Source organism: Mandrillus leucophaeus, unplaced genomic scaffold, assembly GCF_000951045.1.
Source record: "Mandrillus leucophaeus isolate KB7577 unplaced genomic scaffold, Mleu.le_1.0 Scaffold22, whole genome shotgun sequence".
Classification (NCBI taxonomy): domain Eukaryota; kingdom Metazoa; phylum Chordata; class Mammalia; order Primates; family Cercopithecidae; genus Mandrillus; species Mandrillus leucophaeus.
The window spans coordinates 1,593,976-1,607,170 of record NW_012102254.1 but is presented as its reverse complement, the minus strand read 5'-3'; the positions used below and the strand labels follow the sequence as shown (position 1 = coordinate 1,607,170).

Below are 13,195 nucleotides of genomic sequence, written 5' to 3'. Positions count from 1 at the left end.
CCGGGCTGTATCGTTCCACGAATCGGAGAGCAGCGCCCCCGCGCGGCCCCAAGAGGTGCGGCAGGCGGGGGTCGACAGCTGGCTGTCTACTCTGGTTCTGGTCCCTCCTGGCTCCAGGCGCCTCATCCCCGGACCCTGCACCCTCACTCCTCATCCGGCCTCAGCTTCACCCGTCCAGCCCTCTGCTCCCTTTCCGCGCTTCAGTCCGAACGCTGCGTCCCGTCCTATCTCACGGTGAAAGCGCGCTCTGCTCGTAGCGGGTGCGCCCCCGCCGCCCTGGGGGAGTGGGGTCCCATCTACTAACTGCAAGGACGGCGACTTTACCTCGAAAGGACGATCTTGCTGATCCGAAACTTGGAAGCCCCCGCGGGGCCCGGCTGTCGGTGTGTCTAGGCCTCACCACCTCTCTTCACCGAGTGCCAGTGGTGGCCAGTGGGGAGCAAGTGTGGGGAGAAGGGGGCCATTAAAAACAGAAACCAGGCAGTGCTATTCCCTGTCTAAAGCCCTCGCATCTTTGCTCCTCACACCTGCTCCTCCTCTCTCATCAGCCATGGCTGCTTTTCTCTATATTGGGCCTTTGCATATTCGGTTCCCTCTACCTGGGACACTCTTCCCTTCCCTCTCCTATAGTCCGTCAAGCTCCCACCCCTATCAATCGCTATCATCGTGCTGTGTTTTATTGTCTTTATAGGACTTAAGATTTGCAATGCCCCTTTCTGAGAGCATACAGGAGGGCTGAAAGAGGAGTGGGATACCACGGTGGCCTTAAGAGCCTATTTGATCCACCCAGTTTTCCTGTTAGCCCAGATCTCCAGGTATTTGAAATCCTTGCAATAAGAGTGCCTGTAAGACCCAGGGAAGAGGCCCTCAGGGTCCTGGAGAGATGGTGGCTGAGAATGGTCCAGCTACACTCCACAGGAAGCCGGAGCCCAGGAAGCAGGGGGCGAGTACAGGCCAGTGTGTGCAAGTTTTCTATTTTTATTTGTATTTATTTTTTGAGACAGGGTCTTGCTCTGTTGTCCAGGCTGGAGTGCAGTGGGATGATCAAGCTCACTGCCGCCTTGATCTTCCGGCTCAAGCCTCTTGTCTCTGGGACTACAGGCATGCACCACCACACTCAGCTAATTTTTTTTTTTTCCAGTAGAGACAAGGTCTTGCTATGTTGCTGTGGCTAGTCTCAAATTCCCGGACTGAAGCAGTCCTCCCACCTTGGCCTTCGTGTTGGGATTACGGGCATTATCCCGTAATCTGTCTGACCCAGTTGCCTATTTTTAGACCTAAAGTGCATAGGCCTAGTGCGAGGTTCAGGTGAGGGGTAGGTAGAACTGCTGCAAACTGACATCCACACCCTGCCTCCTCTGCACCAGGTCTGGCTCTGCAGTTCAAGACCTCTCTTGGTTCCTCCTCCCAGAAGCCCTCCTGGGGCAGAGTAGAATCTCAGGGTCTGTGCTGTCTGGGACTGCTTGAAGAATGAGACTGGTGAAATTGCAATGGGGACTAGGGCTGGGCAGGAGTGGTGACAAGTGGTGAGGCCAAGAGTACCACCCTACCTACCCAAATACGCCTTTTTATCGTACCCTCCATCACCTGGGCCCCTTTATAACACAGTCCATGGCTGCCAATGGACCAGACCCCAGAGGCTAGAGACCCTAGTATTGGCTCCAGGACATCTATCACAATAGCCAGCCAATTAGCTGCTGCCAGTGGCATAGGAAGGATTAAAAGCTGGACCCAAGGTTTGGAGCACCTGCTATCTAACTGGCTTAAGCTGCATAGGGCCCAGAAGACCTGTGTCAAGTGTCATGTGGTTTTTGGATAGAGGTGCTGAGACACTCAGCCAGCACAGACCCCAGAAGGTACGTAACTCAGGGATCCTTTCTGGGTAACCTGCAGGGGCTGGGTTGGAGACTGTACACCATGCCAAGAGGCTGTGCTGACTTTAGGATTCATGGGGCAGCCAGAATACTTACTGAGCCAGGGAGGTGGTCACAGCATGTGGTGAGGCTTGGGAGGGGGATTGCCTACCCTTGGAAAGAATGACAGTAGCACGGTATACAATAAACAAAAAGATTTGTATTAGAACATAGACACTCAGGGAAGAAAGAGGTATCATCATCAAATGTGGAATGTTGAAGAAATAGTTAAAATAAATAAAGACTCCAAGCGCAGCTAGGGCTGGCTCAGGCTGGGGCTCACAGAGGCCACTGCACATCAGCTCCAGGCTGCAGGAGCCACCACCTGGCCATACCGGCCTCCTCCCTGACACAGCGCAGCTGTGCCTGGGACACAGAGTCTCTTTCAAGTACTGGAGCAGCTAGCAAGCTCACTCCCCACTCTCCTCACTTATCTCTGTAACAATGTCTATCAGGCTCTGGAGCCCGAAGATATAGCCAGCATCCTGGCCCTCATGTACCACAGTGTCCTCGCCATACAGCCTGCAGGTGGTGTGTGCAAAGTCAATCATGCGCACATCTACAGAGCTGGTGCCAATGGGTTTGTAGGCATAGGCACCAGCAGACTCATCAGCTGATTCCTCTGACAGGTCCTCCAAATCCTCAGCATCTGAGTCCAGGACCACTTCGGGCCGCTCCTTGCCATCATAGATGACCAGCAGAGAGCTTGAGTAGAAGCGGTAGGACTCCTGTCGCTCCAACACTGCCTTGAGCTCAGTCAGCTTCTTGAGCACAGGGCCCAGGAGTTCACGGCGCAGGTACCGCCCATTGTGGAAGAACTGGAAAAGTGCCTCCTTGAAGCCCTGCACCGACAGCTTCCGTCCATGGTACTTGTTCATGAACATGAGCTGCCCACTGCCTGCCTGGTACACCTGTAGGAGAGAGACCAGCAAGTCAGGGGCTGAGGGCCATCTCAAACCCTGGACTCTGGGTGGGGCCGGGGGTGGGAGGGAAGGGTGGTGTGGTGGCGGCGGCATGTGAAAGCCCAAATCAGATAAAGTACACGAGTCGCACATGAGCCACTATCCACTATACTCTCTCATCAGCCCACACCTGGGATGCAGTCATCCAACCTGAGTTTGGTCATTGTGCCCCAGCACCCCAACTCAACATCTGGGTCACTGGAGATGACCTAACCCTCTTGCCTTCCTCTCTACTACTATCCACAGATTCTGGACTCAGCTAACCAGACCAATCTGAGAGAGAATCATGCAGGCATGCATGCTTTCTCTTTCAACCAAAAAGCAACAGACTCGTGTGGGGTCAAATCTGGAATCTTTTTATTTTGAGACAGAGTCTCGCTGTCGCCCAGGCTTGAGTGCAATGGTGTGATTTCAGCTCACTGCAACCTCTGCCTCCTGGGTTCAAGCTGTTTTCATGCCTCAGTCTCCCAAGTAGCTGGCATTACAGCTGTGCACCACCACACCCACCCAATTTTTGTATTTTTAGTAGAGATAGGGTTTCGCCATGTTGCCTGGGCTGGTCTCAAACTCCTGACCTCAGGTGATCCACCCACCTTGACCTCCCAAAGTGCTGGGATTACAGGTGTGAGCCACTGCACCTGGCCTGGAATCTTTTGAGCAAACAGGACTATGCCAGGGTGAGGAAGTGACAGCCACTGGATGCCCTAGCCAGCCCTAGCATCCCCCTCACCTGCATGCCACACACACGCACACCAATGACTGCAGATGTGCTCTGCTGACATTTTCGGATCTGGTTGGCTGCCTTCTCCTCTGAAGCATCATCACCGTGTTGTCGTGTGCCCATCTTGAGGTCAAGGACACAAGGCACCTCATAGCGGGAAGTCAGGTTTTCCAGTAAGATAAATTCTGAGTAGTTAAGAATAATACCCTCAAAAGGAAGTGCTACTGCATGGGTCCTTGATACTCTCAAGGTACAGTGCCTAGATGCAGTGACCCAGAGAAGCCTGAACCCACAGGATAGTCCATTAGTCCTGCCATCACCCACACAGCGAGTCCAGAGCTGACTAGAAAGCTGAGAGACACCTTTACTTCTTGTCAGGGAACTGGCATGAAAGCAGCCTGCACCTGGACTCAACAGAGGCCTGGGCTCTTCCAGCCTGGGAGATACACACACCATTTCCTGAACTCTTAGCTAAGTGTAGGACTAGGGTCCAAAAACAAAGTCCTCAATTACAAGTAGAACATCAAGAAACTTCAGTAAATCCTGTAGCCTTAAATGTGAACTGGAAATATAAGTACAAACTCATGAAAATAGTTTTCTCTTTAAACGTCTGCTTCCCAGCTGTGTGCACTAAAAAAGGTCTAGAAACAATGACCAGAAATAATGGAGTGTCTCTAGTGCACAGACCATTGTCTCATCATTTCCCATTCAAGGAATCAGTACTCCCTAGAGCAGAAACTGGTTAACTATGGCCCAGTGCTTGCTGTTTATGGCCTATAAGCTAGAAGTGGTGTTTACATTTTTTAAGAGACCAAAAAATAGATAAACGCTAGGCATGGTGGCTTATGCCTGTTATCCCAACATTTTGGGAGGCTCAGGCAGGGGGATCACTTGAGTCCAGGAGTTTGAGACCAGCCTGGGCAATATAGTGAGACCTCATCTCTACAAAGGGGAGGAGAGGGGCGGGGAGGAAGAGGGCTGGGAGTGGTGCTTCATGCCTATTATCCCAGCACTTTGGGAGGCCAAAGCAGGTGGATCACCTGAGGTCAGGAGTTGAGACCAGCCTGGCCAACATGGCGAAACCCCGTCTCTACTAAAAATAGAAAAATGAGCCAGGCGTGGCAGCAGATGCCTGTAATCCCAACTACTCGGGAGGCTGAGGCATGAGAATCGCTTGAACCTGGAAGACGGAGGTTGCAGTGAGCTGAGATCACACCACTGCACTCCAGCCTGGGGGACAGAGCAAGACTCTTGTCTCAAAAAAAAAAAAAAAGAAGAGAGAGAGAAAGAGAGGGAGAAAAGAAAAAAGAAAGCAAAGACAAGGAAAAAGAAAGAGAAAAGAAAAGAAAAAGAAAGATTTCCTCATGCACAGCTTGTGTCCCAGTGGCAGTCTGGTGAACCAGGACTGAGAGGTCAGTCTCCTCACCCAAACACCCCAGCTCTTGGCAGGTGAACAATGTTTTGAGACTTCTGAAGAGTCTGAAAACAGGGGGCAGCCCCTTGCCCTCTTCCTCTAGGTTACCTAAGCTAAAGCCCACCTGATGCAAGCTGGCCCCTTCATGAGGCATCCCTCTCCCCACAGAGACCCATTATTATACCCCACTCCTCATCATCTGCACTCCTAGGCCAGTGGCTGCCCTGAGGGAAGTGATTATTTGCCCATAATTATCATACAGGGTGTCCTGGAATAACCCAGGTAGGAGAAACTCAGCCATGACTATAAAAACCCAACCGCTCTCTCCAAGCTCCAAGGGACTTCCTCATTTCCTCTCCTCTTACCCTCAAATGCAGAGATGCCCATGAACAAAGGATACTGTACTGGTTCCGATGCTTTGCATTCTCCTTCATTCTCTGTAACTGTTGCTGGTGACATTTCATGCTCCAAGGGTTATAGTGTTTAAGCTGGGAACTTATATTCCCCTTCTTCTCTACAGTATAGTACAAGACTTCAGATTTCTTTAGCCACTCAAATTCTTCTTCTAACTTATGGCTATAAAGAGATAAAGACCAATAAGTCAGTATGTCTTATCAGAATTCAGAAGGCCGGGTGCGGTGGCTCACGCCGGTAATCCCAGCACTTTGGGAGGCCGAGATGGGCAGATCACTTGAGGTCAGGAGTTGGAGACCAGCCTGGCCAACAGGGTGAAACCCTGTCTCTACTAAAAATACAAAAATTAGCCGGGCATGGTGGTGTGCTCGGGAGGCTGAGGCAGGAGAATCACTTGAACCCGGGAGGCAGAGGTTGCAGTGAGCCAAGAAGATCATGCCACTACACTCCAACCTGGGCAACAGAGCAAGCAAGACTCCAAAATAAAAAAAGTTAAAATAAATAAATAAATAAATAAATAAATAAATAAATAAATAATCCAGGGTTAAAGTAAAAAGAATCTTTCTTTCTTTTTTCTTTTTTTTGAGATGGAGTTTCGCTCTTATTGCCCAGGCTGGAGTGCAATGGCGCGATCTCGGCTCATTGCAACCTACGCCTCCGGGTTCTAGCGATTTTCCTGTCTCAGCCTCCCAAGTAGCTGGGACTACAGATGCATGCTACCACACCTGGCTAATTTTTGTATTTTTAGTAGAGACGGGGTTTTATCATATTGGTCAGGCTGGTCTCGAACTCCTGACCTCAGGTGATCCGCCCACCTTGGCGTCCCGAAGTGCTGGGATTACAGGCATGAGCCACCGCACCCGGCCAGAAACGTTCTAGAGTAATGAAAAGTGACTTCTTGATGTGGTGGTAGCTTACCGTGTACATGTTTGCCAAAACTCTTTGAACACTTCAAATGGGTACATTTTACCACATGTGTACCTCAAGAAAGTTGATTTTAGAAAATAACATAAGGGACCAGCCATCCACTACTTTCTACAGCAAAAAGAACTTAAGATCCCTGATCAACCCCTGCTCCCCAGCCCCGTATGTGGAGAGCCTTCACTGCCCTCTTCTAGGCAGTGGTACCACCTAGCCTCCAGTACAACCAGGTTCCCCTGACTCCAAAAGCTGGCAACTGGGAAAATAGGAACTGAAATTCCATGAGACTAAGTCAACCTACTTAGCTACATTACATGTACTTTACTTTATATATATACTATTTATATTTTCACAAGCTTTGCCAAGGTGCAGGAGTAGGATGGCCCTGCTTAAGGAGATCACTGAGTTTCAGGGATGCCCAGTTGCCCCTTTTGTCCCCCACCACTGGTGAACAACCTGAGGTAAAAGGATAGCTCCTCTCTTGGTCACTGCTACATCTCCAGAACACAGCCTGGCACAGAGCAGTCACACCCAAACTGGCGGGATCTAACCAGAGTCAACTAAAGAGGCTGAGCATGCCATGTAGGAATTGGCCACTGAATGACAGGTACCTACTAAATCCACTTGAGTCCTTAGCTCCAGGGAACTGGGCTATAACCAAAACCGCCAACACTTCCCCTCCCACATAGCCCAGAGCTGTCCTCTGTCTACACTCACCTCTTCATTTTCTCCTCTTTACGGTGCTGACGCACCCAGTCCTTAGGGGTCTTTTCTGTTTCTAAGACATGATGTTTTTTGTTTGTTGTCCACCTTAGGAGCTTACTTTTTGGTTCACAGTCTGAATTATCTACAATGTCCACAATTCCATGGTCCCCTTTTAATGGATATGCTATTAGACACAAGTTCCTGTCTTCATCTTCTTCAAAGCGCACAGATACCACACCTGGAAGGGGGTGAGGAGCAGAAAGAACTTTTAATTCCACAGGAAGAAGCACTGTAAGTAACATGATTGTAACATTTGTTTTTTTCTTACCCAGTTCCTTAGTCTCTATGTTGCCAGAGGCCCCAAACTCATCTGCAAACTTAACAAATATCAAAACAGCTAGAAAAGATGACACCATACAAGACAAGCAATTAGGGAGCAAACATGGCCGAGAGTCTTCTTCTCTTATGTACTCAACGAGGCAAGAACCAAAGAATTACAAGACACATTTTTCCATCATTGAAAATGTTTATTAATTTTTATGTAATTCTTCTAATCCTAAAAGACTGAAAACATTGCTCTTTATAGTTTGTGGGAATTTTTAATGCCCTAAACAGAAACTCCAATAGCCTCATGGCTTGCTTTAAAGCAGAGCCTGAATACAGGGGGAACATAGGTTTGCCTGAGGGTTAAGAAGCATCCAAGAATAAGGGAAGATTGGGTAAGCAAAACAAAATAAAGGGGCAAACAAAACAAACCACACAGCACAAGACACCCTAGCAAAGGCTTCCCACAGTGCCCCCACACGGGTAGGCACCCAGGCCTTTTGTTCTTTTAAAATATGTTTTTATTGGTCTTTGCAGTCTCACGTCACAAAATAACAAAATGAACACAAGGCAGATAGAGTTGGCTGGGGAGCACAGACATGTGGTGGCCTTGAAAGCAGCGTTCCCCCTTAAGTCTCTAGAGCCTGCCATGAGTAATTAGACAGTCTTTGAGGATGGGGCTGTCAGGTGGGGGCGTTTCAGCAGGTGCCGACGAGCGCCTTACAAACGACTGGCTGAACACCTTTCCTCCCAGGCCTCTCTGCCCCAGCATCACTCAATCTGCTCAGTCCTTGCTGCCCGCCCGCTCGACTGCTGCAGGGGAATGCGTGCTCAGAGAGAGACGACACTTCTGAGGTGGCTCCCAGCTCTGGGTGCAGAGGAGCCGGGGTGGGGGATTCAGGCCACACTTCCCTGTGGCCACAGGGGAAAGGACCAGGGGGGAAAAAATGGGGCAGGGACGGACAGCTAACAAGGGGCCTTTGGCTTTGTCCTGGAAAAAAACAACAGAGAAGGACCAAGTGAGGGCCCCCAACTCCCCCATCCCCACCGCAATACACATGCATATTCAGAGTACAGAGAAAGGTACCCAGTACGTTCTGTCCTTAAAGACAATGTTTCAAGAGTCCCAAAAGAACCTAAGTTGTTCTAGAGTCCTTTATGTAACCAGGTAATGCACATTTAAAATTAATTTATTTAATGGATTCTTCTTAGATTTACAAAAGTCTCCCCCACTCCCCAACAAAGACCCCACCATGCTGGTGGCTGCTGATGTCCCCTATAAAATACATTATAAAAAGAAATTAGAAATTATCATATGTGAATCGAAGGGTTGCTTTCACATAGCAATTTTGGGGACATTCTGTAACAGCAAAGGGCTTGGGCTAATCAGCACAGGCCTCCCACTCCTGCATTCCATCTGACTCAACCCTGCTCCCCCGGCCTACCTAATCACCCGGGCTTCTGGTTTCCTGGAGGACAAAAAGCAGGCGGCAAGTATTCTGGGTTAAAATCCTCCCAAAGTCTTCTCCCACTGTCCCCTCAATGGGAGACTATGGGTTACTGTGATCAAGAGACACCTGAACATAAAACACAACTACACTTCTACCAAAATCAAACTCAAATCCACAAAACAAAACAGAATTGAGCAATCTTACCAGGGCTTGAAAACTGAGGGTGTGAGATGCTGGGCTGAGGGCCAGGAGGAGGAGAAGGAGGAGAGGGAGGGAAAGCACAGAGTGGGAGGGAGTGAGGGCTCCAGGGATGGCTGCCAGGGCCTTCCATGGCCACGATCCCTCACATCTCCTCACCAGTGTGGCAACCCCTCCAGCAGCTGGGACTTACCTTTGTACTGGGGAGTGAATTTGCGCATCTCAGCAGGGAGGGTCTCGTAGAACTGATGTTCCCTTGGGACCAGGGGCTTGCACAGGGTTGTCTCATTGAAGCGGAGCACACATGAGTGCCCCCCGACCTGGTGGACAAAGGGCTCCAGCAGGACGCCTTTGGCGCGGGGCTCCACATCCATGGCCCTGAAGGCTGGGCTCATCCTCCGGGCGCAGATGGCGGGGAGATAGAGGCAGCGGAGTCCAGCGGCCAGTACGTCTTCCGTCTGTTGTCTGTGTGTCCCTCTCGTTGTGGCTCCTTGGCTTGTTCTGGCCAGGATGCTCTGCTAGAAGCAAACACAATGATGACATGGGGGTTCAAAGTAGCGTGGGAAATGCCTTACAGCTGCTCACCCTGCTCCTCCAGCATAAAGACAAAGACAAACAGTCTGAGCTCTTGCGGGACTCCGCCCATGCCACCCACCTTGGCCCCTCCTTCTCCGGCAGAAAAACAAAAACACTATGAGCTCATGGGGCGGAGTTAGATGCAGACAGGCAGGGAATGGGTTCCAGGGGCCCTAAAAAGGCAGAGGTCCCACTACGGTGTTAGAAAGCCACTACCACAGGCAAAACTGATGCCATGGTGAGGTGAAATCACAATTTCATGCCTAATATTTGGATTAAATCTTACCATTTTCTAATAAGAGTGTCAAGCTTTAAGTGGATGATGCCCAAGTCTCCCATTAATTTTATACACACACACACACACACGTATATAAATTTTTTTTTTTGAGATGGAGTCTTACTCTGTCGTCAGGCGGGAGTGCAGTGGCACAATCTCGGCTCACTGCAACCTCCGCCTCTAGGGTTCAAGCCATTCTCCTGCCTCAGTCTCCTGACTAGGTGGGATCACAAGCATGCACCACCACGCCCAGCTAATTTTTGTATTTTTAGTAGAGACGCGGTTTCACCACATTGGCTGGCATGATCTCGATCTCTTGACCTCATGATCTGCCCGACTCGGTCTCCCAAAGTGCTGGGATTACAGGCGTGAGCGACCGCACCCAGCCCCATTAATTATATTTTTATAAAATGCATTTAAATACAGGGAAAACCTGCTTACTCATTATCTGGTAAGACTCATTATTTACTTGTCCAGTTTGTCTATGCACACTGTTCCTGCCCAAGGCCAAAGACAAGCCCCATTAACCTTATTAGCAATGGAGCTTGGGTCCAGTTTTAATGATTAACAACTTAAAACAACTGATCAAAGCTGGTTAACTCCATTTAAAAAGATACACAGTGTTCTAGGTCACTATTTTTATCAGTTCTATCCTGATCACCAAAAGCTGGTACACACCTTTAAACCAAAGTTATGCTTTTGGGGCAATCAGGGCTCGCATCCACTCACTCAGACACGCACTGGATGCCGCATCAACGAAGCACACCTCTGTATGCACCTTGTTAACCGGTTCAGGTCATGTCACACTCGTTCTCTGTTTTGTCTAATTTACAAGTTACGCAGTCTCTACTAGCATTCTTTATAGGGCTTGAGTTACATTTCAGTATCTGTACAGAGATTTTACTGGGAACTCCTTCAGTTCCCATGACTACAACTGAGAGAGGAGTGAGGATGGATCTGGAGATGTGCCCTCTGACCTCTAATATGGGGAAAGCACCTATTATGTATCAGGCTCATGACAGCAATTTCTTATGTCATTTGGTCCTCATGACACTTTCTTTGAGGTAGACACTACTCTCCCTATTGCAAACAATGAAGCTGATTAGAGATGGTTAGGAAACTCACCCAGGGCCAGAGACAATAAGCCACTTCTCCCAAGTGAATCCCACACAGCTGCCTCTAGGGCACATGATCTCTGGCACTGCCCAGCTTAATTTCTCCTTTCTTTTTCTTTTGAGATGGACTCTTGCTCTGTCACCCAGGCTGGAGTGCAGTGGTGAGATCTCGGCTCACTGCAAGGTCCGCCTCCCGGGTTCACGCCATTCTCCTGCCTCAGTCTCCTGAGTAGCTGGGACTACAAGTGCCCGCCACCATGCCCGGCTAATTTTTTTGTATTTTTAGTAGAGACAGGGTTTCACTGTGTTAGCCAGGATGGTCTTGATCTCCTGATTACGTGTTCCGCCAACCTCGGCCTCCCAAAGTGCTGGGATTACAGGTGTGAGCCACCGCACCCAGCCCAGAACAGTTTTAAAATAAAACTATAAATATAAAACTGTGTATCTGTAATGAGGCCGCGCGCGGTGGCTCACGCCTGTAATCCCAGCACTTTGGGAGGCCGAGGTGGGTGGATCACGAGGTCAGGAGATCAAGACCATCCTGGATAACACAGTGAAACCCCATCTCTACTAAAAATACAAAAAAAAAAAAAATTAGCCAGGCATGGTGGCTGGTACCTGTAGTCCCAGCTATTCAGGAGGCTCAGGCAGGAGAATGGCATAAACCCGGGAGGCGGAGCTTGCTGTGAGCCAAGATTGTGCCACTGCACTCCAGCCTGGTAGACAGAGCTAGACTCTGTCTCAAAAAAAACAAAACAACAACAAAAAATCTCTTGCTAACCATGGAGATGAGAAAATAAATATAAAAATATTTTTTAAAATAAAAACTATCGGCTGGGCGCAGTGGCTCATGCCTGTAATCCCAGTACCTTGGGAGGCCGAGGCGGGCAGATCACCTAAGGCCAGGAGTTCAAAACCAGCCTGGCCAACATGGTGAAGCCCCATCTCAACTAAAAATAACAAAAATTAGCCGGGCATGGTAGCACACGCCTGTAATCCCAGCTACTTGGGAGGCTGAGGTAGGAGAATTCCTTGAACCCAGGAGGCGGAGGTTGCAGTGAGCCGAGATCGCGCCACTGCACTCCAGCCTGGCAAAAGAGCGAGACTCCGTCTCAAAAAAAAAAAGAAAAGAAAAAAACAATAAAAAACTAAAAACCATTTTTAGTAAAATAAAGCCAGGAAGGAAACAATCAATGTCTGACTCTGAAAGGAGTCTTGTAGGGAACACCAAATTGACCTGTCTGGGTACATGGCATCAAACTACCATCAACCTCAGGAAAACTCCATAAAAATCAAGTCCACTGCTCCATAAAATCAGGACATCTATCATCCTTGATGATGAACACATTTGCCTCCACATCCAGCAACAGGAGAGGAATGAAACAAAAATATTTTTTTCATACAATTGTGTGACGGACTATTAGGATACCACAAAGAGCTTTCTTATCAATTTTATATTTTTTAACCAGGAGAAAATGCTTATGATATACTTTTTTTTTTTTTTTGAGACAGGGTCTCCATTGTTAAGGCTGCAGTACAAGTGGTGTAATCTCAGCTCACCGCAGCCTTGTCCACCAAGGCTCAAGTGATCCTCCCACCTCAGCTTCCCAAGTAGCTGGGACAACTACAGGAACACACCACCACATCCAGCTAATTTTTGTATTTCTGTGTAGAGATGGGGTTTTGCCACGTTGCGCAGGCTGGTCCTAAACTCTTGAGCTCAAGTGATCCTCCTGCCTTGGCCTAACCAAAGTGCTGGGATTACAGGCGTGTGCCACCGAACCGGGCCGTTTATGATACACTTTTCTTTTTTTTCTGGGACAGAGTCTTGCTCTGTTGCCCAAGCTAGAGTGCATGATCTCACCTCACGGCAACCTCTGCCTCCCAGGTTCAAGCGGTTCTCCTGCCTCAGCCTCCCGAGTAGCTGGGTCTACAGGCGTTTGCCACCACGCCCGGCTAATGTTTTGTATTTTTTTTAGTAGAGACGGGGTTTCACCGTGTTAGCCAGGTCTCGATCTCCTGACCTCGTGATCTGCCCACCTCAGCCTCCCAAAGTGCTGGGATTACAGGCGTGAGCCACTGCGCCCAGCCTAACTTGCATTTTTTAGTAGAGACTGGGTTCAGCGTGTTGGTCAAGATGGTCTCAAACTACTAGCCTCAAGTAATCTGCCTGCTGCAGCCTCCCAAAGTACTGGGATTACAGG

At 49.1% G+C, this 13,195-nt stretch overlaps 2 protein-coding genes across 6 annotated transcripts in view; both read right to left on the bottom strand.

Moving 5' to 3' along the window:
* Nucleotides 1-552, bottom strand: part of NCKIPSD (NCK interacting protein with SH3 domain) — a 12,937-nt gene extending 12,385 nt beyond the window's left edge. Inside the window, exon 1 of the mRNA XM_011981139.1 lies at nt 528-552. Within this exon, the coding sequence (XP_011836529.1) occupies nt 528-552 (25 nt within the window). The remainder of the gene's footprint in view (nt 1-527) is intronic.
* A 1,501-nt stretch (nt 553-2,053) lies between these two features.
* Nucleotides 2,054-13,195, bottom strand: part of IP6K2 (inositol hexakisphosphate kinase 2) — a 22,592-nt gene continuing 11,450 nt past the window's right edge. The window contains exons 3-8 of one of the 5 annotated variants that reach the window (XM_011980965.1): nt 9,217-9,541; nt 7,379-7,447; nt 7,063-7,288; nt 5,411-5,586; nt 3,606-3,781; nt 2,054-2,824 (exon numbers count right to left, since the gene is read on the bottom strand). In XM_011980965.1, coding sequence (XP_011836355.1) covers nt 2,324-2,824; nt 3,606-3,781; nt 5,411-5,586; nt 7,063-7,288; nt 7,379-7,447; nt 9,217-9,541 — 1,473 coding nt within the window. In that variant the 3' untranslated portion in view covers nt 2,054-2,323. Of the gene's footprint in view, nt 2,825-3,605; nt 3,782-5,410; nt 5,587-7,062; nt 7,289-7,378; nt 7,448-7,556; nt 8,651-9,216; nt 9,542-13,195 lie in introns of those variants that run through there. The other 4 variants (XM_011980966.1, XM_011980967.1, XM_011980968.1 and 1 more) reach the window with 4 other exon arrangements.